Source organism: Paecilomyces variotii, assembly GCF_004022145.1.
Source record: "Paecilomyces variotii strain CBS 101075 chromosome Unknown C8Q69scaffold_3, whole genome shotgun sequence".
NCBI lineage: Eukaryota > Fungi > Ascomycota > Eurotiomycetes > Eurotiales > Thermoascaceae > Paecilomyces > Paecilomyces variotii.
The window spans coordinates 1,235,801-1,260,559 of record NW_021167142.1 but is presented as its reverse complement, the minus strand read 5'-3'; the positions used below and the strand labels follow the sequence as shown (position 1 = coordinate 1,260,559).

Sequence of the window (24,759 nt, the reverse complement as noted above, 5' to 3'; positions counted from 1 at the left end):
CTTCTCATGAGACTTTACACGTCAACAGACTTTCTCCTTCCCACGAAAGAATCTCCATTGCACCCTTTCTAGGAGTATTAGCCTCTCTTTTGGTGGAACAGTCACTGTCGTCTGCGACTGGAGCTGAAGACACGCTGCTGTAAGTCTCCTGATCCAAGATCCTGCTGTATGCTTAATATTAGGCTCACTGTGGTCCGAACCTACAGAATTGTCTCGGTGTTGTCAGGAAGGGAATCCTAGAGCCGGGAGCAACCTGTCTTTAGATTGATATGGAGTCTCTGACCGACAAGGCAGACTGGATCTCTAGGCCACGGCCGATGCCGTCCGACACGGCAAGCGAGCCAGGAGACTACTATCTCGGTTCTAGGCCTACCAGACACCCTAGTCACATTGCCGGCCTGCGGTGCAGCCGTACTGTTTGTACGGAGCTGGGCATATCTCCTTATCATTATACTCGTGCTGAATGCTGTGCGGCTATGATTGAGACAGCAGGGAAAGAGTACACATTTCAAAGAATCGATAGCCCTATCACAATTGGGAAATTCGATGCGGAAATATCTAGGAGACGCTTCTCAGATGTAGTTGACAAGAGCCGCCCATATCCCGAAGACTTTGCTATTGGGGAGTCCGCTTCTGAAAGAAGAAAGGGGGATGTCACTGTTCATGGTGAGCATGTTAATGAAAACGGAGAAGATGCCGTTGGTACGCTCACTGGTTCATGTCCAGTATCGAACAACACTGGAAGTGATTCAATGCTTTGGCAGACCCCAACGAGATATCCGCGTGTGAAAGAGACTCCCAGTGATCCTACAGCACCAGAGTCCCCTACCGTTTCCTCTCTCACAAAGCTGTTCAATCTCTACTGCTCCCCCTCTCGACGGTTAGTGACTGGATACAGCATGGATCAGTCTGTCTTGAGAGACGATCCCTTCACCATCCCAGGACGTCCTGCTGCTGCAGCTCCAGCTCCAGTTCCTCCTCCCCCTCCCCCTCCCCGTGCACCACAATTGCCTTCTTACGGAAATCCGTTGCCGCACTCGATCCCACAGAACTTGTACGCTGTGCCTACTCATCATTACATGCCTCCAAACCACATGGCGCCTTATGGTTACATCCAGGGACCATGGGGTATGAACCTTCACCCTACTGCCAATGGAACTCTCTGCGTTCCCTCTGCCGTTGGACCTGTTCCCATGAACCAGCAGTTCCATGCGAGTCTCATGCCGGCTTCCCTGCACCTGTCTCACCCTACTCGCCCTGCGTCAAGTCCTCAGCCGAATATTTACAATATTTTGGAAAGCCCCGCGTCCTTCATCTCATCTGTGGCACCTTCTCAGCAGACTCAGGTGCTTCAGGCCATTGAGCAAACGCAAGCTCCAGAACTCCCTTATCAGAACTTGACTGTCATCGCGCCTCCCAGCGCAGCTAGCGTTGACACTGTCGCGTTTCCAACTGAGATGCCTATTGGCAGTCTTGTCCATTTTCAGGGACCGCCTACTGCAGGTGTTATGAAAATCGGTAATGTAAGTGACTCTTCTCATTCACTTATGTCAAGTCTTGGAAAGTATGTTTCTGATTGGAAGCCCAGATTCCCTACGGGATCACCAAACAGGAAATCATGCAGTTTCTCGGTCGTCAGACCCGTATCTTGCGCGGAGATCCAGGATCTGCTATCCACATCATCATGGAACGTTCTACTGCAAAGACTATGGACTGCTATGTCGAGCTTGAGACACCTGAAGACGTGCAGGACACAGTGACTCGTATCAATCGTGTGCAGGAGCTTGGCCGTCCGCCCCGCCTGGGTGCTCGTCACGTCGATGTCGAGATTAGCAGCCAAGATGTCCTTCTTAAGGAGCTGTTTCCCCGTGCGAAGTGCGTTGTTTGGAGGGGTGGGAGCCCTCAAGTCATGCCGAATACCGACCCCTATTCAACTGGGTTCCAGGGCTTCTTCACTGGAGAGGAAATGGTGGGCATGGTTCGTCATGCAGAGACCCCCCAACGTGTAAGTGCCACTTCATTGCTGCAATAGAATGCTGGCAGTAGTCAGGCATAGCGCTGAACCATCTTATCATCAGTCACCTTTTGCATCAAAGTGCCCTCAGCGCACTTATGAGTGCATGATTAGCACTCTTTATAAGGTGAGCGCGTTTCCCAGAATAGCTTCATACACATGTATTCTCACACAGCTATAGTTCCCATGGTATACTGCAGGGCTCTACACTGTTGATGACCGCAACACCCTGTTCAATGCGTGCCATCGCCAACTGAAGGTGTTGGTGGCTAGAGTCAGACGATCCCGCACTATGGGTCTTGACTACAGACTGGTGCAGGACCTTCTCTTTGCTGGTCTGAACTGTCCCGCTTTCAATGAACGCATGAAATTCACACTTGCTGCCCATTCGGGTCATTGCGGTGATGTCGTTAGATTCCCCAACTCCGGAAAATATTTCCCCTTTGACACGCTGGTCAAGATGCCTGGCTTTGATGAGCCAACCCTCATGGTATATTGTCACTTTCCTTTCACTTGAGGCCTTTTGAACTGATCATTGATCCTTCACTATTAGTACTATGCCCGCCTCATCTCCAAGGGTCTCCTCCGGGAGGATCCAGGTACCGAGGAACTGCCCAACACTTATCCTGCCAATGGTTTCCCGTTTGAATCCCCTTACGGCCACCTCTGGCTCGAGTGGAAGAAGGATATTGCCAAGCGCAAGTCATGGGAAAGTGCCGTTCAGCACGAGATGAACATCCTGACCAACCTGGTCCTGAATGGTTGGGCCAAGGCTGAGCAAGACAGGAGCGGCGGCCACCCGGCTTCCACTCCTGACTCTTTGTCTGGACTTCGTGCAGGCTCAAACAACAGCCGCGCTTCTACCGATGGATCAGGATCGATCATAGTCAACGGTCAGCCGATGCAGCCGACTGCGGTCCCCAGTCTCAGCAGCAGCGGCAGCTCCGTTCGTCGCCCCAGCGAGGTTCTAAACCAGCGCCGTGGTCACCACCACAACGAGACTCGTGCTGAGTTCAACTTCCCAGCGTTTCTGGAAGCCAGTGGATTCGCCTCCCACCGCGGGGATCTGACCATGTCATCTCCTGCTCGTCTCCCACCTCCTATCGAGACCGAATACGAGGAAGGTAGACTGGCCCCCCTGGACCGGGACCCTCGCCATATTCAGGGCCCATACTCCGGCTAGACCTCGATTTCAATTCACTGCTACTTTCCCAGCCAGGCAACAGGTCCGTTCCTGAACCGGAGTCATCCGAGTATCAAATCGGAGATCAGATGATATGGAGGTGTCCGCCAGGACCTTTTCGTCTCTCTAGGTTCCAGTAGCGTAGATTAGTGATCATTTCTCTATTGCCTCTTCAGGAACAGAAAGTGGTTGAAGAACGATTTTTTCATGGCTGCCGCCTTCCCCCGTTTTCCTCTTGGGTTCGTTTCACGTGTGCTGTTTGTTTTGTCTTTCTACCATTTTGACCGTCTCTATCTCCGCCTTTCACGATTACTAGATGTACAAAAGTATGTACATACATCGCAAGGTTGGATTGAATAGCTTTTCTTTATGGAACAAAATACCAAAAAAGGGAGTGAATGTTGACGGTGACGGTCATGGGTGATGACTTGGAATGAAAATGAAAAGTGAGAAGATACCACTTGGTTTGTCTTTACTTGAAAGCAGTTAATTGCGAAAAAAATGGAATGAGCCGCTCGCTAGTCGGGATGACCTGATGCGGAGATTTGTTTTATTCTTACTTCCTTTCCCCCTCCAAGGGGAGACTTTTATTCAGTTCTCTCTCGCAGCAGTTGTAATAGTAGATGGGATCTGGACAATTGGTTTATAGGAGATTTTACTTTACTTCGGATCAGATGCTCAGAGTCAAGAAAAACTAAAAGCGCGCGGGGAGGAAGAGGTCTAACACTTTTCCATCCAAATCCTATCATGCTGGGGTGTATCCCCGTGCGACGCAAAATATATATATCTGCTGGGAGATCTACTCATCGCTTATACATACAATTCTTCTCTCGTGAGCGGGAAATGTTTCTACTCGAAAACAGTTGCGATTTCTTCATCACCAGCTTGATCCAGACCGTCATTTCCTCGTGCTACACCTCTTGCTTCCAACAACGCCTTCTGCCTGGCCAGGCCCTCAGCCCTCTTCCTCTCCCGTCTCGTCGCCTCATCTTCCCACCCCGCAGGCTTTGCCCGTCCTTTTCCTCCCTTCGACAACGAGTTGTCACCCATCGAGACAGAACCTAAATCCAGCAACTTCGTCCGAAACCGCTCTACTCGCTCCGTATTCACGCTGAACCGCTCATTCGCAATCTCGACCAGCATGCGGAGGTATTCTTCCGTGACAAGGCTACGGATGATGGGTGAGGAGTCGTCGTTGCTGCTACTGTCGTCACAATACCCGATGATAGATTCTAGAGATAAGCCTGATGATCGGACCGCGACGATAGGGCTTGTTTCCATATCATCTGACAGGCAGCGGAGGCTTTGGAGACCGCTTTCACGAAACCCGGCGCTGAATGCGGCTGTTAAGATGGGTTGTGCGTGATGGAGAGTGGCGGTCATGATGTGGAGGATCTGGAGATGTAGTTAGTATAGCTGATTTTTTTTTCAAGTTGAGACGATATCGAGACTGGGTTATTGCATGGTGCTAAATGCAGGGTAGAGATAGAACCACGTGAAGAAAATACAAAACAACAAGGGAAAAAAAGCAAATTATCAATTTCTTTTCCAATCCACGCAGTAATCTTCTAACTGAACTATACCAAAGAAGAAGAAAAAAAAACATACCATAGGTTCGAAACGGAAATGAACAAGACGCAGCCCATCCCTCTTCTTCTTCTTCTGATCTGTAGAAGAAGAAGAAGTAAGATTTCCATCTCTAGGAGCCATTCCAAATAGCTCGTGAAACGATCGAGATTCCTCTGAATCTCCCGCCTCTGTCACTTTGACCGGATCATGAGAGACATAGAGCCATCGCCCGCCTCCTTTTCCTCCAGTAGATGCAAATTGGCGCTCTGTATCATCTTCATCTCCCTCCTCCTCATCATCAGTGGTCTTCATATTCGAAGTAGCAGCAGTAATGTTTTTCTTCTGCTTTTCCTTTTTCTTCTTCCGCCCCTCCAGAAACACACTCACTCTACCCGCACAACTGCTCGTGGTAACCAGACCTGACAAGCCATTGATGTTACGAATGAGGTCCCTGATCCCCTCATCGACAGAGCCCTTGGGGGAGAGATCTGTATACTCTGCATCTGGGACGGAGAGTTCCGCAAGGATTTTGCGTTTGCGCGACTCGAAACTCGCGGGGATTTTAGTTGTATTCTGGAGAGGTTGGCTGGCGCCAGGGAGGGTGGGGGTGGCGTGAGTGTTCATTTCATTTCATGTCATATCATATTATTATTGTATTATGTATGGTGATAATAATGATAGTGATAGTAATAAGAATGATCTGTAGTTATTGTTATTATTAGCGCAAATCCAAGGGCTTCTGGATTTTTGGCTGGAGGGGTCGATAGAGATAAAAATGTGGTTTTGTGGGGAAGACGGCGTTCTGATTGGTTAGGGTTCAAGCGCGGCCACTAAATCATTAAACGATCACTTCATTACGCCCGAAAGAGCGCGCCAACTTCATTCTGCGCGTCAAGGCGTGTTCTTTTCATCTGATGTTTGGATTAGAGACCTAGAGGATTACTATATCTATTCTTTCCCTTCCAGACTGCAATTGGTTACTTCTTCTCCTGCGGTGGTCTGCTACTGCTGGGACATCCCCTCGTCGGAAGTAAGCCTAGTGAATTACCCGATTTCGTTCTTCAGACGTGATAGCTACGGCGGGATATAGATTGCGCTAGTTAAGCTCCCTGACGGTGTCGACGCCGGCGCAAGCAGAAAAGAGGGACTCGAGGCTGCCACGCGAAAAGGTCTCCCGCCCCGTAAGTTAATGAGTTACCGGTTCCCTGGTCGCTCCGCGGTCCCTTTGTCCATCTCCCGCACTGGATCCCGTCCAGTGGTCAAGCTTCCTTGTTTTGGCGCATGCCTTTATAACGCTGCGCTCCGCAGTCGACTGTATAGGATTTGGCTATCCGTCCGATCACGGATACTGTAGCTTCGAAGCTTCCAGCCCAGTCGATCGTCACAACGCATCTTAAAACATTGTCATGCCTCGTCGATCGTCGCGGGTGGTGCCCCAGTCAGTTGCGGCTGCCGCGCCGACGCCTAAGAGGCGCCCGTCCGCGCCCCTCGACACTACTGCCGCAGCGTCGAGTTCCAAGAGACAGAAAGCTGGGTCTCCTGCTGCCGGGGAAAGGCCCATCAGGTCCACTGCGAAGACCAGCAAGTATTTCCAGGATTCTGTTTCCGAACGGCCTGGGACCGCAACGGAGTCACAATCAGATTCTGCGCCGGAGGAATCGGGCTCCGCATACAATGTCGAGTCTTCGTCCTCAGAGCAGGATTCCGAGACACCCGACGAGGAGGACGACGCTCCAAAGCAAAGCAAGAAAGGACAGGCAAGGCGCGGATCCGCGAAAGGCAAAAAGCCTGAGGCGCAAACTCATGAGCAAGAAGAAGACGATGAAATTCTGGCCGCCACCAAAGGTAAGGAACTGTGGAGGGAAGGAGTGCGCACTGGACTGGGGCCAGGCAAACAAGTCTTCATCAAAAAGCCCAAGGCCAGAGATCCGGGAAACACGCCTTACCAGGACCAGACGATCCATCCCAACACCATGTTGTTTCTCCAAGACCTGAAGGAGAACAATGAGAGACAATGGCTCAAAGGTAGTTATAAAGAGCATCCCATTATATGTCCGCGACGGATGATCTGACGCTAGAGTGCATAAAGCCCATGATGCGGACTATCGTGCGGCAAAAAAGGACTGGGACTCGTTCGTCGACAGTCTCACTGAAAAAGTCATTGAAAAGGACGAGACAATACCCGAATTGCCTGCCAAGGACTTGGTAAGGGAGTCCCTGCGGCAGATACAATGGTCACCGCGGATATTAATGGGGCACGATCGCGCAGGTCTTTCGCATTCACCGCGACATCAGGTTCAGCAACGATCCAACACCATATAAGGTATGTCTAGTTTACACTTCATTCCCGGGAGGCCGGTACGCCTCGCGCTGCAGCTTCCATGTATTTGATAAGATTCTCGTGGCTGACTAGGCAGGAAGACTCATTTCTCAGCCGCCTGGTGGGTGGTTCTCCTAGAAAACCGCGGCTAATGAAGTTAGCTAAATCGCCCATAGGTCTCGCACCGGGAGGAAAGGGCCCTACGCAGCCTACTATGTCCATCTGCAGCCTGGGTCCTGTTTTGTCGGTATGTAGTCTATAACGGTGTCCACTCAATTCATGAAGTGGGACCATTTAAACCCCAATCTATTCCTGACCCGTACAATGGTCAAGCGTCCAGCTTGGACCCGACAGTATGGGCTTCCGCTTGCTTTCCGCTTCTCCATCCTGCTGCATATATGCGTCGCTTGGGGCGCGAACCGTTTCCTGTCCTGCGGGACGGTCAGGCCGCAGTGACGTATCTAGGGCTGGCGGTCAGAAGAGAGCGCTTGCTGAAGAGCAGCGCACAGTTCCTTTTTTCCTTTCTTTTTTTCCGAAATACGATTCCTGCAGGGCTGACTATTTACGTTCTCTCTTTCCCAGGATCGGGTCTGTGGATGCCAGAAGCTAGCAGGCTCGCGCTCCTCCGCGAGGATATCGATCGAAACCCGCAGCGCATAAAAACGGTGTTGCGAGATGCCGGCATACGTCGGGAGTTCTTTAATGGCATTTCAGACGACGACAGTAGAGCTGTAAAGGCCTTTGTCAGCCAAAACCGCGAGAACGCTCTAAAAACCAAACCGAAGGTCAGTATTCTGTTCCAATTTCGCCCTCGTCCTTGCAGGAGTTCCAGGGGATATCACCAACTGTCACAGCCCCTGTACGTCCACCAAATGCCCTCCATTGTATAATTGCTGCACCGCAGTCCACTCCCTTCAGGATATCTCCAATCTTGTTATCCGCGGATTTGGCATCGCTTCCCGGTTGATGTGGGAAGTGGTCAAGTCTGCCAGTTCGATGTCAGTTCTTCTCCGTGCCTCTCCGTCACGAGAGCGCCTCCCGTTTCCCAGCTCCTTGGGGTATTGCAAGCCTTTCCAGGAACCTTGTTAGCTCAGACTGTATGTCTCGTTAGCTGAGGATGTCATCTTTCCTCATGAGAAGCTGAGAGAGCACATCAAGCTGCCCCCGACGCAGTGGTTGAGGATCTGTCAGGGGTCATGGAGAAGGACCGCATCCCCACGAATCTCTTGCATCATTATCATCCTCAACAGCATCATCATTGTCATCATTATCATCATCATCACCATGATCGAAGAGACTTGTCAGCGTCTTGCACTGGGTGAGGTGGGCGAAAGTTAAGCCTGTTGGCGGTGACAACCGAGCCGCAAACGGCGTCTTTTCGGGTGAAGTTACAGATGGAGGCTTCCCGCTCGCCCCGACCCTGCTGGCCCGATCCCTTCCCGCAACTCAGCGGATGTCTTTCCAGACTCCCCAGTGAATTCTGCTTTTGATTACCCATGGAACTCTGTCAGATGCATTGAAATTGCGTTGAGTTACGCCGTTCTTTTCCAGGTCCACGGTTCATCTACCCCGACGCTATGAAGTCTGCTCCTGGCTGGGCTTGGTACTGACAAACTCTATTCGACGTGGCTCCCAGGGCTACAACCAAGAACACGAAAACATCGAGCTGTTGCGGCTGCGCAACTTTACCATAGGAAAGCCGCTACCAGACGCGGAGCTCTTGAATGCAAACGCACAGGACAAGATCGCAGAGCTCATTGGAATCATGGTCCCGTTTGTAAGTCTTCCAAAGCCGTCGTCCCACGCCGTCCGGTGGTCCCTATGTCTCTGTGTCCGGCCCAGGTCTGTTGAATGATTATTGCACGCCGTCTCAGCTAGTCACTGTAGCTAGTTAACCCCTCCTTCCCATGCCCTCTCATCTCCCGCCCATACCCACAGTCTGGGGCGGTATGTCCGTTGCTGAGAGGCCTCTCGTTGGTCCCAACCGGTTGTTCTACGGTCTTCTTCAGGGATTGACCGTGTCACCGTTTCGTGCTGGCTTGCGTCTTGCCACTTGGCCGACAGTACCCCTCACCGCAGCTTGCTGGAGTTTGGAGTCACAGTTTGTGATGATTATTGCTGATCGCTGGTATCTCGAACAGGTAACTTATCTGAACAGCATAGTCATGCCAGATCCTGACGATGATGAATCGGAAGGTTCAACAGGATCCGACGGGGCTACCGAGGATGTTGATTGAGAAGACAGGACGGCAACTGGACCTTGAAGACCCGCTAACTGCAATAGTTTATATGATATTACTTTTTTTTTTCCAGATTTTTACGACGGATGCAACCCACTCGTATTTCGATATTCTCGGGAAGATCTGACCCGCTGGACCACTTGAACCTTTACTTCTTTTTTAATTTTTTTTTATTTTTGCTTTTTAGCTATCAACCTGGTTCAACTCGGCTTCTGTGGATTACTCTACCGACGTTCGACCATGTAAATATGCGCAGCATGCGTGGCGGTCTCCACAAACTCAGGACGGGAATATCTCCGGCTTCTTCTGCTGCTAGTTGCTCCTGTGCGTTGACTGTCACCCAGGCGGTTACGTTCCTCCCCGCAGGCTTTAGGATATGCATGTGTGTCTGACGCGATAGCTGCTTTTCTCCCAGTAGTCTCCTTACCATTACCGCCAGTTCCGTGTTATGATGGAGTGTCACTGGTGTTAGAGACTGTTTGTTGAGCATAGCGTGGTGGTCCTCGATCTGGATTACCCATTGACCTGCGTACTATGCCATTTGAAGTCGGCACCGTCAACGATGGTTCTAACTCCGCAGCGTTATCGGTCGATCTAAAAGCTAACTATGAGGAATCAAGGGGCCCCATTTCCTACTGCTATGTGGGCAGATCTGTCTGATTATAGATGTTATTCGTCGTCAGGGCCGGCTCTGCTCGCCCTGTTTTTCAGAGGAACAGTCCAGGTAATTCGCGAAATAAAACGCAGGTTGTCGATACAGTCTATCTTTCCATCTCGTATTTACCACTCTTCTGCCGAACGCCGAACTTTCTGCATCAGTGCCCGAAATCAAACCGGGCGGGTCGCTATTGCCTTAGGAACTGGAGGGCTTTCTCTTGCTCCTGTTGTGTTTTAGGGGATGTAGACTAGCATACATGCAGTATGCGAGGCGTTCGATCCTCGTCGATGTCGAACCATTAGATCCTAGGAGATGCCAAGAAACAACAACCGCATTGCTTGAGGGTCACGCTTTATAGTCACCTCCTGATCTAGTTATACCGGTTAGAACCATATTCTACAGTGCACATGCATGATCAAGGATCTCATATCCTTACAAACTATATACTTGTACATTTGTCGCCGTTTTAATTCGTCGGATACTCTCTCCAGGACAACGATACGAGGATACTTTGCTTTTCGTCCTCGAACCGTAGTTGATACGTCGGGGGCTATTATTCCGTCGAAGCAGCAGTGGAAGATAGGCGAAGAGAGTATAACGATCACGCACTTTTCGTTTTTGTGGTATGCAAGTAGAGAGTGCTGTATTTCTCCAGTTAAAAAGAAAAGGAGTTATGAAGTATATACTCGTAATATCTTAATTCCATGAACGGGGACCAACTCACCTACATTTTCAAGAGTCTTCGATATGTGCTAATTAGAAGCTCTATCCCCCCAGATACATATCGCTGAATTACAGAGTTACGAACCTTGACGTTCTTGCTCCGACCCTGGTTCCGTTGTCTTGCGAACACGTGATCTTGAAGAATAACAACAACGTAGAGTAGTTAGTTCGTAGATAACAGTGTTCTTCTACTACTAGTAGTAGTCAGTCCAAACGCTATTGTCATCAGTATGAACCAGCGAAGAGGGAAATCGAAGAAACACAGTTATACTCTGGATGAGAATGCAGATACTAGAGTATAGTAGCTATAATCTAGATCCCTCAACTACAAAATCTCCTCCATTTGACAATAATATCAAGGACTGCATCGAGTAATAATTACTATATAGTTCGCTAAACCTCATATATTATTTCCTATACAAGCTAAACATCAGAACCTCTCTAGATACCTATAATAATAATAATAATAATAATAACCGATCGGCCCTAGTCACTGTCCCCGAATCTATCACGACTGGCAAAGACCAGATCGGCTAAAAAAGCTCCTTAAACTAAAACAAAAGATCATAGTAAACACTAGTGAGATAGATCTACTTACCATTTTGCCATGTTAAGCTGAGGAAAAAGTAACAAGAACAAGGAAATCAAGTAGAACCTTCTTTCCTTTCCTTTCCCCTGGGCCGTACCATAGGGATACCATATACCAGTATGGTATATTCGATGGATGTGCCCACGAACTCACTATTGCTTCTTTTCCCCTCTTAGACTATGGCATGACGTCAAATGGGTCCACTGGGTGTTACGAGTACTGCGACTTCCCGCCGGAAGAGGCGCAGGGGGGCGGAGGTGGGAACAGAAAAAAGAAAGTTAACGAGAAACCGGAATATGATACAGAGCACAGCTAGTGGATTTTACAATCTTGATTATTGAAGACTTGTTTTTTTAGGATATGTTAGGTAGGGATGCTCAATTGATTGATCTGAGCGTTGTTGCATGCTGTCAGATTCTCTATGGAGAAGAAACGAAAAATAGGACACATGCATGATAACCTGGCGAACTATGTAGGTAGAATCTGCGCGGCTCGGGCCGGGTGTGACTACATACCAGTACTATAGGTAGTCAGGTAACACAAAGGATAAGTTGGTAATAATGTAATTAATTTTATGTGCTATGCTATGCTATGCTATGCTATGCTATGCTATGCTATGCTATGCTATGCTATGCTGTGCTGTGCTGCATTTATTAAGGAATGCATGCTAGCCACTGATTTCCTTCGCTGGGATTTTAAACCAAACTGCGGCTTGCATTATGAATTTGATTAGTATGTAATAGTTATACCGACTAGACAAAAGTACCGTGCTTCTGTAGAGTGTGTACTGTATGTATTCGGCGAAACAGTCATAGATGTCCTAGGGAGGTATTATTACGTCTCCGGAACCGCCTAGATCTTTGGTATGTAGCTCAGCCATCTGATTAAAGCTGAACTGCTGTGGCTGGTCGTCGATGGAGCTATAGATCTGATGTATCTTGACAGGATAATGCAAGGGAGATATGTCGTTTGGCCCGTTTAGACATTCGGATACTACAGTAAAACCTGTCTATAACGAATCATTTTTTCCAGGCAGTCTAATTCGTTGTATAGAGGATTCGTTGTATGAAAAGTGGGTCTATATTAGTAATATACGTATTGGTAGTGAAATTTTCTAATAAATTTCCTTAATTGGTAATTTATGATGATGTAATTACTGACTAATAAGGTAAATCTGTACTTTTCTATAACGAATCGTATGGGAAAGGTCTGAAAAAATTAACGAATTTCGTAGTAGGTAGGAATAACGAATTTTGTATGGGAATTTGATTTTGACACGCTGTCAAATTCGTAATCTAGAGGTATTCGTTATACCCGGGTTCGTTATAGGCAGGTTTTACTGTACCTTCGAATTTTCACTATCTAGAGTATCATAGCTCAGTCTTGTTTGCTACCAAGCTGCAATGTTGACAGCTACGAACACGTTCAATAAGCGTGACGGCGGGTGTCATCGTCAAATGTAGTGTGTTTACCTGATAGAAAAGAACCAGATCTAGAACGGCGCAGGGCTAGGAGAGAAAATGCATCGGGGCAGTAATAATGTGATACATTACCTTCGCGATCAGAGTAGGAGCTCCCTTTATTTCCTCCCGCGTTTACTAGGTAGGGGTTGCATCTCAGGGACCCGATCTTCCCGCGTCCACTCCAGAACAAGGGGATAGGGCACGAGACAATCGAGATTCGAGAACGGAAGCGACCCACTTCGCTCGGTTCCGAGAAAACAAGCCATCTCGATAGAGGATTAAATAACAATGTGTCGCTTTGAAGGGATTCGATCCCTGCGCCACATCCCGGGAGACGTGGCTTGATCTCTTACCCGGCGGAAACAGATAGAAAATAATTGTGGCGCACGAGCTACGCTTTCCTGACCCTGGAACCAACGTCCAGGATCAGATAATAGTCCGGTAGTATTACCAGGAAAGGAACTCGACTTTATGATACAGAGCACGGCTTGCTGGTACAGAATCCATCCATATTACGTGGTTGGATTCCTGATACAGCATGCGAAAAAGTGCGATCTTCCCCTGGCATACACGGATGGTATGCGAATGCGCAAACCACTGCACTTTGTATGTACCTATGTCCTTCCAGTCACGCGACGGCCGTACAGTAGTGGTTCATCGAGGAAAAAAGCCGGATGAATGCAGACGCTGTTGTGCATTGGCCACGTCAACAATCAACAAACGAAAGGGGGGTTGGATGGACATGCATACATATTCCGAATCCTGGCACTATACATGCCCTGTCCAGGATATTTACTGAGCATGCATCACTTTTCACAAGATGCCCGAAACCAGGCGGTCATGGCCTGCTGTCATACAGCCACTCGCGCCTTCTGCCGGACCTCCAGAAATAGTGGAGCGCAGACGCGCATGGCCACGCGCGCGCCTGATTGGGGATCTGTGGCCAGGGGACTCTGGCAAGGGGCGATGCCGTTGCGCATGGCTATAGGCCCAGCCCGGTTCCCGTGATCATTAGCGTATGCGGGTCTCAGCGGGAAGCAGGGATCGCCTCAATAAGCCCAGGCTGTCCCGACTCCCGGGGGTGCTCCATGGTTCTGCGGCGGCCACAACGCTGCAGCCTGAAGGTTGGGCCGCCGGACGGCGGTTGAGCCCCGAGCCTTGTGCTGGTGAACCGTGGAAAGAAGCGCTGCTTGTGGGGAAGAAAAACCCCCTCGAGCTGACTGTGCGCCCGTTCATTGGGTGCCGGCGTCGCCGGTGGTGGGCGACGGCGAGGAACGGCCGTCGACGCCATCTGGTCAGAGGCGCCGATTGGGTCCCGAAAAAACGTGGCGGGCAGAAGAGGCTGAGGCTTGGCGGTGTCCGTGGCCGGTTGTGTATATTACTGTATTGGTATTTCGCCGTTTAAATACCAAACCTGTTCCGACGGCTGTACTGTAACAATGGATCGAGTTAGTGAACTACCACGTACCTAGATATACCTGTAGCAGCATCAGTCAAGAGGCCTATAATAACATGCGAGGTTTCTGATTCCAAGTACAGTACATCAGCTGATTATTCCTCGTTGCAGAGAGCCTACTAATAGTAGTTCTTGCCATGGCTAGATCGGGTCGCCTTGCTTTGGCTTGGCTGACAATGTCAGCTCACAGGCACAACCGCGGATGAAAAGTCTAGATGTCTTCTCTCACACCGCATCGGTCAAGTTCCGCAGATCCTAGTCAATTTTGCTGATAGAATTCAACCGTTTGCAGACAGGGTTGCAGACCAACCTGCGGTTTGTGCTCTCAAGCAGGAATCCTATCGAAACAGATTTGGATGGGGTGGGAGCAGCAGTAGTAGCGGTAAGACATCGACCGCGGCTGCGAACAGGACCGGATTTGCCAGAGCAAACCGGGATCGCGAATCGCAGCCAAATTCGATCGTGGGCCGCAGCTAAATGGCCATGGCTATAGCTATATGGCTATGGTAGCACTCATGCATGAGATCGGCGGGAGTGGTCGGCGCGGGCCGTCGTCGACAACGCCGGACATAGCGATGCGACCACAGAGACGCGACAACCTCATGGTTGGCGCTTGTTCTCATGCAAGGAGGATGCAACCGAAAGACCCGTGAAGAGGCGCCCGCATACAGCAACAATCATGTTGCCGGTTATCCTTGACTGAGGCGGCCCCCACGGAGGCCTAGTATGGCGCTGGGAAGTATGCGAACCAGTCCCAACTGGGACGAATCGAAGCAGCAAATTCAGCAGATGTAATAGATGAACATGTGCCAACAAGCCAGCTGCACACACTAATAAGTATAGTTGCTAACTCGAGATGGGCCCATGCGCCTGTTTAGAGTACTGCTATGGAGTCATGGACTGATGCCTGCACGCCTTACAGTAGCAGTACTGCAGTAGACTCAGCCGCGCTGTGCGTTAACCGCTTCAGGAGGCAAGACTCGCGCTTCCACCCCGCAAAATCGCCATTGATACGATGGGGCAATCCCTCAACGCCGCCAGCAGCATGCAGAACACGGCCGTGTGGATTTGATTTGGTCATAGTACCCGTGTTGGACAGTCGAGAGTATCTGGGTCGACTGAGACGTACATCAGCACATGTACTCGGTCAAACAGAGCAGCAAGCAAGCTCCCCTGATGCTCTCTCATGCGCATTCGAGGGTACACTACTTACCTAGTCACCCAGAGCACTACTGCAGCTGTCCTGGCGGTCCTTGCATGCCATTTCGGCAATGTTTCGCAGCTCAGGGTCCCGGCTCAGTGCACAATTATTGACTCTCCACCGCCATTTCCAGCATCAGTGGACATGCTAAGAATATGCAACCAGCTTGCGCGGCATGATAGTGACGCTACTCTAGAGAGCACAGTGCATACTCTAAGTCACATCTGGCAACAAATGGAGGGTAGATATGCTTAGACAGGGAGCTAACTGGGCGCCATAACCGCCACAGCATGTGGCGTAGACGAGGCATGTTACGCTGGTATCCAGCAGGGAAGGAGCATTGGCACAAACGGACTTTTTCTGACTCTGGTACAGCAGTGTGTTCTTATTACTACTATGTACTATACTCTAGCTCCCTGCTCGAATCTAAATCTGGCATCCTCTGTCAGTCTGACGGGACGACAAAAATGGATGCCGCGTGACTCTCATCGCTTACGCAACAACACCACCAACAACCAACACTTCTTTCATACGCTGGTCTCTCTTCGAATTTGGATACTTGGCCAACCAGCACTGAGAGTCACTTGAACACGTTCGATTGGAGGCCTCGTTTGTCAACTAGAGTCTACTCTGCGACGGACCGGGCCCAAGACATCGCGGTCAATGTACAGTACAACGGTGGAGCCGATTGGGCCAAGCGTCAAAAGCCCGTCACTACTACCTACTACTTCGAACGTTTTGCCTGCCATCATAACACGCTTGTGCCTTCGTCATTAATGGGCTGCACTATAGGAATACCCGCCCCTCATAGCGGATTACAGTCATTCCCGGTCTCCTGCGCGGTGATGCTAGGGAGTTTGACATCTGAAAGCTGCTTGGCTACGGCTGTGATTCACTTCTTCAATGCCGACTTGGACGCTAATGCACCAGGCCATTTGGGGGCGGGCACAGATCAGTCTGGAAAAGCGCTCTTGACTTTGGCGTGGTCCCAGGACTGCAGCACTGGGACTCTAGGGCACTCCACACGTTCCCCGATGGGCCCGCGGATGATAGAGGCCGTCCTGCACAAAACGTTAGATCACACTCGGGCTCCTTCGTCAATTTTTAACGCGCAGCCAATCCACTGCCGTGGCGGCCACGAGACGGCGACACGAAGCCACCGATGATTCTTTGCACACCCGCTTGAGGGACCCCCAGGTCCCCGTGGATTCGCGTCTAGCCCTGTGGCATCGTCTTTCGCTATTGGGATTGACGCCAGTCGGCAATTCTGAACCCATCAATCAAACGACCATGGCCGTTATGCTTCATTCACTCCCCACTTTATATTTTCCTTGTCGTACCATCGGGCTTTAGAAATATGCTCTGTCGCATCGAGGTTTGCCAGTCACTTCTAGTAGCTGAATCGAACAATCGAGGCCGGAAAAGAAAAAGCGTCATTCCATTGTGTCGGCTGCCAGCTCGAATTGAGGATTGATGTCGTGACCAATTTCCATAGAAAATAATGACTCAAGATCTGTGTCCGGATGATCTGCAAAGGCGCTATCCGTGGATAATCAACCCTAAGATCTATCCTAACTGCCGACTTTCTTTCAGATATGTTCCTCGGTTGGGGCTCCATTATTGAGACTACGACGATACGGCGCCTGTTCTGCCCTCACCGCCTAGACCATTGTCAGGCAGTACTCGTACTCTACCATTTTGATCTCCAAGGATGCCAGGTACGTTTTAGATCCTCACCGACCCAACTTTTGTTCTGAATTTTCTTCTTTTTTTCCCCTTTTTATTGGAAAGCAGTCCGGATCCGCGAAGCTCGTTGCCATAGTCGATTAAAGTTCACTGATTCCATGGCTCTTAGCAGTTCCCTTTTTTCCGTCTTTTCAAGCCATTTCCTCAGCTTTCAGCTCCCAGCTCCCTTGCACTCGCCACACGATTCACCCAACGAACAGGTAACTTCCGGTTGCACCAATCACCATTTCTACAACCACGGTTCGGAGCGTTCCCTGCCCGTAACGGGGCAGCGGTCCGCGTAGTCGTCTTCAGCTCTCTCCGAACCGCCTCCGTTCGCGCCAGCGGAAAGATCCAGCGGGCCGGATCCTGACCTGCAACAGTTTTTCGCCTATGCCCCACATGGACAAGGCGAAAGATGACATGCAGCGATCCTGAATCGCTATCTATGTGCGGTACCATAATATCCAAGCCCGCCATGGAAGCCGGGATTATACCCAAGCATCTCTGCATCCTGCAAGGACGGCCCGTTTCTGGCTTATTTTCTAAACTCGTCGCCAGCGGGGTACAGATCGCATCCACCTGTTTCTTGTTTCATACCACGCTAACCGAGTGTTCTCACCATCACCATCATCGCTAAGCGACCGTGACACTGCGGAATTCCTTCAGCGTAGGAGACGACAGCACGCCTGATATCCATCCATAAGCTGGACTGTACGCGCGTCTGATGGATTTCCCCGTCTGTCTTCTGTGGCCTGTACCTTGTATGTCATACGGCCCCTGTCATTATTATTGTCTACTTAATAGTGAAAAGACTTCAATGCAGGGGCCAGGCACTTTGGTCTCTCTACATACCACTACTGGTATATCTCCTGTAGATCTGGTCTACCAGAACAACGCACCAGTGCTACAGAGGAACCTTTGGTGCCGTTACGATCATCTTCAATCCCTAGACTGCTTAGAGGAGTCTTGATGTAATGGAATCGTCCTGACATCGATATCAAGATGTCTTACCACAGCAACACGGGATTGGGGAGGTATTGTTCTACTAGCAGAGTCTTATAAGACCTAGTAGTAGTAACTACTACTCCTGCAGACAGCTATGAGAGGGCCGTGCGATGCTAAAATCTATCATCCGTTGCTGCTTACTCCTCGGGGGGCCGAAACATGGTTACACTATCTAACTACCCACTAAACGGGTAGATGCTTGTGCACAACTGACCGACCTCAATCGTGCCGAGGTGAGAGACCGCAAGAGAGCGCTGAGTCGCTGACGGGTCTGAACAGCGTCTAGATTCCTACGTGAGATGCCGCGGCATAGATACAGAAGCAGTCAGACTATGCTAGAAAGAGGCTTGCTCTCCGCACCCTGTACCTCTGGCTCCATGGTCAAGACTCAATAGTCGCTGAGAACGCCAATGCGTCCCGGGCGGCAGTCTGCGGCCACGCGGGCACTACCGCGCTCTATGCAGCGAGCCGGACCCGGCTGAAGACTGCTCCCCTGGCTGCAGAAAAAACTCAAGCGGCAGGGACATACGGGAAATGGAGAAGCGCCCCAGCTTAGGGACCGCTAGCACCTACCGACCCGTTTTTACCCTTGTGCTTTTTCTTTCTTTTTTTCTCCTCCCTCGCTTGCTTGCATCGTGACGCTGCTGTTGTATCCAAGCTCTGTCCAGAGAGGCTCCAGAGACTCGAGCGGTTGTCAGCCACCAAGTTGCCAGGAGAAAGGGCATGTAGAAGAATGTGACCCGGGGGAGCAGGCGTCAAGCTACCAGAGAAAGAGAAGGGAAAAGAAAACGGCGGGAGACAGCACTCCGGAGTTTGGTACACTATATGACGGCCAGAGAATTGGAGAATGTCGCTGGGACCTATAATCGGCCTTGAGCATGATTCCGTGGTTCGCTTTCCCGTAGTGCTTCCAACGGGCAACAGGAAGACTGGAGAGCGTCAGACAGACCACAAGCAAAAAGCCCCCTCCCCCCCTCTCCCAAGAAAAAGCGCGTCGAGTCACTGCAGGAACATGTGCACCAGCGTAAGCCGTCATCAGGTAGGGACACAGGTAATATTGGTACCCATTATAGAGGAGAGAGACTGGAACGACGCCCGGGCGCACACCGCAACACCGCAGGAAGAGTGACGTAGATATTTAATTTTTTCCGGCTTTCTCAGGATGAAAAAGAGTGAGTGACGACCAGGCAATCAGAGTCATCATCTGGAGCGTTATTATAGCCTCAAATACCCAAATTTTCTGCATCCATGGTTTGCGTCCCTCTCTCGCGGGCCGTGGCCCCTCCTGGAGGGTAGACGGACGAGACCGTGGGCCCCCCAGAAGATGTCTGGTTCAGTTGGTCGAAGCCAGCTGGTCACCTTCCTGGTCTTTATAACAACAATATGCTCGCCCATCCTTGCATGCCGGGCCCCTGTCTTTGCCGCTCTCACCGCCTCTGCAGCCATCTGACCACCGCCGCGTCGTCCGAGCACCGCTTCTCCGTGCGTTCGTTGTCTTGCCTCGTTTGGGTTTGTACTCGTGAGACTAGCATCCAAATCTTGAGGCGTCTAGGCCTCTGCTACTGGCGCTGACCACACGGCGTCCCGTTTCAGGTGAGGACTCTACTTCTCTTTTTGTCTTTGGCACTTGCTTCTCTCCAGGCCTGAGCTGAGGAGGAAGGGGGGGAGGGTGAGTGAGGGAGGGACTGAGAGAGAGAGAGAGGCATGTGGACGGGGACATACGAGGGTATGGGGATGCGATACAGGGTACGCGGGTCGGGACGGTACGGTATCGATACCGAGATGCATCAGTACGCTGGCCATACGGGGACATCTGGTACCGTTACGGGTGCAGCAGTCTCGAGGACTAGAGTACGACGGTACTAAGATACCCGATACCCACAGGCTAACCCACCTGTCGGGGCCAGCCCTGTCACGGGGCGTACGGGCAACCCGTTACGGACCCGTACCTGCAACCTCTTGACTGCTCTTGACTGTCTTGTCTTGTCGTGTCTCTGTCTGTCTCTGTCTCTGTCTATCTCGCGCTTTTCCCCCTCTCTCTCGCCTGCTGGTTCTTGTTCTCCCTTTTTTTCGCCATCCGGCCCTCCCCAAACGGCGCCCAACCCGAAGCGTCTCCAGCTGATCCCCCCCATGGAACCGTGATCCATCCCAAGGGCCCCCGTCCATGTCCATGGGTCGTTTGGCGTCGTCTGGCAACACAGACCGTTCCTTTTCGACTTCGCATCGACCCCCCTTAATGACCGGATTCCCTCTTTCCCACCCACTCATCTCCATCCTGCCCACGATTCCTATCCTATGATTCTTACCCTTCCTATCCTAGCAGGATTCCCACCCTCGTCTTCCCGCCTTCCGCTTTCCGCCAGCCGTGGACCCTTGCCCTGTGTCGCGCGTGTGCGATCCTGTCCACCTCCGAACCTAGAACGGGACCCATTCTTTCTTTTTTTTTTTTTCCCTGGCTGCAAACAGGGCTCCGGTTTTTACCTCTTTCAGCTGTTCCTGCCAGACACCGTCCGTCTTCGTGAGTGTGCCCTGTCAGCCAACGAGAGGCTCTCGTTGGCACTTCGTTTCTTTCCCTATTCCTGAGGACGTCGCCGCCCAAAGCGTTGATTTTATTATATGATAATTCTTTTTTTTTTTTTGTTTTTTTTTGTTTTTCCCCGTTTCTGCCCATTGCCCAACAATTCCCTCACTAGTTCTCTCCTTTTCTGGAAAAGGTAAAAAAAAAAAAAGAAAGGCAAAGGACGAAAAGACGAGAAAAAAACAACTCAACTGCTAATTGCTCTTTTCTCGGGGGAGGTTTCCTGTTGTTGGTTGGGGGGAAGCAGCAGAAGAAAAAAGAACCAAAAGAAAAAGCAGAAAGAAACAAACAGAAACAGAAACCACATAGTTTCCCGACTTTGCTTCTTCAAATCAGACCAGAAAACAAAACAAAAAAGCCATCAATCCAAAGAGGTTGAAACTGCACTTACCCCAAAATCCTCCCTGCGCCACCATCCACACACTTTTGCTGGTTCCCCTCTCTCTCTCTCTCTCTCACACACACTTACTCACTTACTACTCTACTACTCTCTTACTCTGTTCTTCTCTCGTCTTCTCTCTTTTTTCCCCCCCTTCTCTCTCTCTCTAGGCGGGTTTGGTGCCACTCAGGCCTCCTGGGATTGCCCCGTCTTGGTGCTTTGATCTATACTGACGCCCGTATGCGCTACTGCCCAGGGCCTGGGAACTATTGCTCTGACTATCCCCGCTGTGGCCGCTTGCCGGAGACGCAAGTCTTGCCGTCCGAATCCACTCTGGTTTAGTTATTATTTCTGGTCTTTTCCGCCCAGCCCTCACGTCATATCGCCGAGGCACCCGTCGTTGTTCGTTTTCTGAGCTGTGTCTTGTTCGCCTCCGTTCGATCGGTCGAGTTAGACCAGCTTTCGGTTCCATCGCCCACGAGGCTATGCTAGCCTTGCAAATCACCCGACGGGAGCTGGAAAAGAATCTGATTAGGTGATAATACCGTGTGTTTGGCCTCCTGCGACCCCCGGTCAGCATTCCTTGCCTGTTGCTTGGACGGGTACGGCTCGCGCACTCACATCATCCTGCATCTTTCCCGTTCCTCTCTCTTTTTTTTTCCCCCTTCTCTTCTCCTCCTCTCTTTTCCATTCCTCAGCCAGGCGTCACGCGGCCACCAAACCCCCAATGTCCAACGAGTACCCGGACCCCAATCGACAGGGACAGTATCCACCGCAACAGTGGAACACCAGTCAGCCCGACGAGAACCCACCGTATTCTTCGTCTGCCCAGTACTCCGTAAGTATACTTACATACATACAATATTAATACACAACCACCCCTCTCTCCGCCTTTTGGCTTTTTTTATCTTTTGCTTCCCCCCTCTTCTTCTTCTTCCTCTTACCTTTGACCTTTGGATCTCGCCTTTCTTTCTGATCACCTGTCTGCTCCCTCGATCGATCTCTCCATCCATCCATTCAATCCATCACTCTCTCATCAACGTCACTTGCTGCTGGGTGGCATCGCATCTAATCTGACCGCATATATGTTTCCAGTACTCCTCCTCGCCATATCATCCTCCTCCCACCTCTGAGCAGGAACGTCCTGGTGCTCAAGCGTATCAGTACCCTCCGCCGCCCTCGTATCCGCCACCTCCCAACATGGCCGCCATCCATCCCCAGATGCAGGGCCCCCAAGATCCATATCGTCTGCCTCCCCCGCCGGGCGCATATCAACGGCCTCCCGATATGTACGCCCAGCCTCCACCGCCACCCCAGCTGGTCTACCAAGCCGCTGCCCCGAGACAACGAACTGCGATCGCGTGTCGATACTGTAGGAGAAGGAAGGTATGTAGATCGAAAAGAGTCGCGGCCGCAAAGATCCCCGGCACAATTGGAGGCTAAGTCGTTCTCGTCGTGTCACAGATCCGTTGCTCGGGATTCGAAAGCTCGCAGGATGGACGCTGTAGCAACTGCATTCGTTTCAACCAGGAGTGCATGTTCACTCCGGTCTCGTCGCAAGCCCAAGCCTTCGTACCTGCCCACGCTGCCTACCCACACCTGCGAAATCAAACCCAGAGAGGGGCTGGTCGAGGATACCCGGGAGATGGAGTGATGCTCTACGGAGCCCACGGGCAGCCGCTTCCACCACAGCAGCAACCTCAGCCCGATACCACACTGCCTCCTCCGCAGGGACTATATCAGCAGCCGTATGGTCGTCCGCCACACCTGGATGACCGCTCCGCGCCGCCCCCCCTCACGCATGCTCTGCCGCAAGATCAGGTGAGTCCCCGATGCCTTCGTACTGACGAGCCAATTCCCTCGCGCACCGGTTCCCAATTCTTACCATTTTCGCAGAGACCGCCAATCGGCCGTCGCAGCTCTGGCTCTGGCTTCGAGTATCCCGATCCTACGAATCTCGCGCCTGTGTCTCCGGCCGTGTCGACGCCGGGCTACCAGTCCAGCCCGTACTATCCAGCACCACCCCATGATCGCAGGGCCTCTCCTCAGTCAGCATATGCCTATGATAGCCGCCACTCTGCTTCACCCCATAGCTCTCCTTATCCGCCCATACATCCTGGTGCTCACCCGATCGCTCCTCCAACAGAATCCAACATGACCCCGCCTCCGAGCTCGACTCCCGGTGGATCTGCCAGCTCAAGAGGGGGTCTCAACGTACGTGATATGTTGAATCCTGGTGACCAGAGTCAAGGCGGTCGTTCGAGCACCGATAGTGATATGCTCAACGCTCTGAACCGCCGCGGCTTGAACCAGTAAACTCACCATCTGCCAATATCCTGAGCCTGTGCGAAAAGACCAAAGAAACCGGAGAAATAGGGACGGCTTGGGACTTGGTGGAATCATTAGCGGTGGAGAAGTTGATTTGGGGACCCGATACCCGCCATAGAGGGATTACAGATGTGAATCTCGTTCTTTGGTCCTCGCTATCAGCCTGGGGGCTGTCACTGTGCTGGTCACAAGATGTCTCAGGAGGTTAGTGGGAGGGGTAGCGGGTGTTTTAACGTCTTTTTTTTTTCTCTGTTCTTCCACGAGACAGAGATCTTGTGCTTTGTGCAGTTGATTATACTGGCAATGCTGATGAGATCCCGCCATGTTCTTTCGACTGGAAGTTGGCGAGATTGCCATTATTGCGTGAGGTAGCAACAATAAGCGCCAAAGCGGGGGAAATCAGCGACGAAATCACATGATTTACATGACCATGCCACGAATTCGAGGCGCCTACCTTTGACAAAAAAAAAGAAAAAAAAAGTTTCGGAGATCACTGGAGAGGAGCTCCAATTATGCCGGAAGGGAGCTGGAGCTTCCGACTCATTCTCCCTGGCTCCGGGACGGAAGAAACGAGACCATGTTAACCGACCTGATACGAAGCTACGGGAAACACAGACGAACTGCACGAATTGGCTTGTGGATGGGTAGGGTGGTTGTTGGATGGGCCGAGGCCTGAGGATCTCGATCTCACCAGCAATGTCGCACTCCTTGTCCCGCCGGCCCACATGCAAGGATTTCCATTTTCTGCGTCTCTTACCCGTCCCTATTTCTGCTCTAGTATTTCTTTGCTGTTTAGCTCTTTTTCTTCTTGTTTTCTTTTTTCTCCTCTAAGATCATTGAGAACGCAACACTATAAACTACCCAGGGGCGACCCGCTAATACAGTTCTGTTCATTTTGCGATTTCGTTGCGGTTGATGAACCCTAGAGTCCCCGTTACACGCTATCTGCGTGGTTCGTGGGCAATACCTCATCTTCTGAGACCACCTGGATTCTCGGATGGCGTCGTTTGTCCCCGAAGATATATGCGGTGGCTCTGGAACCGTCGTGTTTCAGGGATGATGCTTTTTTTTGTGTGTGCTTTTTGGGAGGCTTCTTGACCAGTGTTTTCGGATGGCATGACGCGACTCAGTCGCCATGGAAGTGTTTTGCATCAGCAATATAGATGCATGCGAATTGGGATTGGCATTAGGAGGGCATGGCATAAAAGTGGGCTTGTGACAATCGATCTGTGGCTGGACTGGTTTGTGCTATGACGAGACTGGTTGAGACCGAGTCTGGTCGCTGTTCCAAACTACTTTTCCCAGATCGATGGTCAGGGATTTTC

The 24,759-nt window shown here is 51.0% G+C and overlaps 4 protein-coding genes across 4 annotated transcripts; 3 read left to right on the top strand and 1 right to left on the bottom strand.

Moving 5' to 3' along the window:
• Positions 1-130: 130 nt before the first annotated feature.
• On the top strand, positions 131-3,523 carry C8Q69DRAFT_526699 (hypothetical protein). The gene is made up of 6 exons (XM_028633640.1): positions 131-139; positions 207-1,523; positions 1,589-2,005; positions 2,079-2,141; positions 2,196-2,504; positions 2,568-3,523. The coding sequence occupies exons 2-6, from the start codon at positions 270-272 to the stop codon at positions 3,195-3,197; spliced, it is 2,673 nt and encodes an 890-aa protein (XP_028486567.1). The 5' UTR covers positions 131-139; positions 207-269; the 3' UTR covers positions 3,198-3,523.
• Positions 3,524-3,757: 234 nt separating this feature from the next.
• Positions 3,758-5,542, bottom strand: C8Q69DRAFT_461698 (methyltransferase TYW3-domain-containing protein). Its single transcript, XM_028630265.1, has 2 exons — positions 4,806-5,542; positions 3,758-4,592 (listed from the first exon to the last, which is right to left on the bottom strand). Exons 1-2 carry the CDS (start codon positions 5,388-5,390, stop codon positions 4,047-4,049), a joined length of 1,131 nt encoding a protein of 376 aa, XP_028486566.1. The 5' UTR covers positions 5,391-5,542; the 3' UTR covers positions 3,758-4,046.
• Positions 5,543-6,172: 630 nt separating this feature from the next.
• On the top strand, positions 6,173-9,323 carry C8Q69DRAFT_505802 (hypothetical protein; the record flags this gene model as incomplete). The annotated part of the gene is made up of 8 exons (XM_028632742.1): positions 6,173-6,791; positions 6,856-6,971; positions 7,036-7,089; positions 7,188-7,207; positions 7,263-7,333; positions 7,669-7,871; positions 8,723-8,863; positions 9,228-9,323. The coding sequence occupies 8 exons, from the start codon at positions 6,173-6,175 to the stop codon at positions 9,321-9,323; spliced, it is 1,320 nt and encodes a 439-aa protein (XP_028486565.1).
• Positions 9,324-21,940: 12,617 nt separating this feature from the next.
• C8Q69DRAFT_209218 (putative C6 transcription factor) lies at positions 21,941-23,859 on the top strand. Its single transcript, XM_028626165.1, has 5 exons — positions 21,941-22,088; positions 22,202-22,492; positions 22,571-22,927; positions 23,003-23,638; positions 23,776-23,859. Exons 2-4 carry the CDS (start codon positions 22,307-22,309, stop codon positions 23,420-23,422), a joined length of 963 nt encoding a protein of 320 aa, XP_028486564.1. The 5' UTR covers positions 21,941-22,088; positions 22,202-22,306; the 3' UTR covers positions 23,423-23,638; positions 23,776-23,859.
• The last annotated feature ends 900 nt before the right edge of the window (positions 23,860-24,759 follow it).

Excerpts from the sequence above, each read along its gene's own strand:
- C8Q69DRAFT_526699 (XM_028633640.1), top strand. The coding sequence starts at position 270 with ATGGAGTCTCTGACCGACAAGGCAGACTGGATCTCTAGGCCACGGCCG. Across the intron at positions 2,006-2,078 it reads ATGCAGAGACCCCCCAACGT|TCACCTTTTGCATCAAAGTG; the intron begins GTAAGTGCCACT and ends TCTTATCATCAG. Across the intron at positions 2,505-2,567 it reads TTGATGAGCCAACCCTCATG|TACTATGCCCGCCTCATCTC; the intron begins GTATATTGTCAC and ends CTTCACTATTAG.
- C8Q69DRAFT_461698 (XM_028630265.1), bottom strand. The coding sequence starts at position 5,390 with ATGAACACTCACGCCACCCCCACCCTCCCTGGCGCCAGCCAACCTCTC. Across the intron at positions 4,593-4,805 it reads ATTTCCGTTTCGAACCTATG|ATCCTCCACATCATGACCGC; the intron begins GTATGTTTTTTT and ends CTACATCTCCAG.
- C8Q69DRAFT_209218 (XM_028626165.1), top strand. The coding sequence starts at position 22,307 with ATGGCCGCCATCCATCCCCAGATGCAGGGCCCCCAAGATCCATATCGT. Across the intron at positions 22,493-22,570 it reads GATACTGTAGGAGAAGGAAG|ATCCGTTGCTCGGGATTCGA; the intron begins GTATGTAGATCG and ends GTCGTGTCACAG. Across the intron at positions 22,928-23,002 it reads ATGCTCTGCCGCAAGATCAG|AGACCGCCAATCGGCCGTCG; the intron begins GTGAGTCCCCGA and ends CCATTTTCGCAG.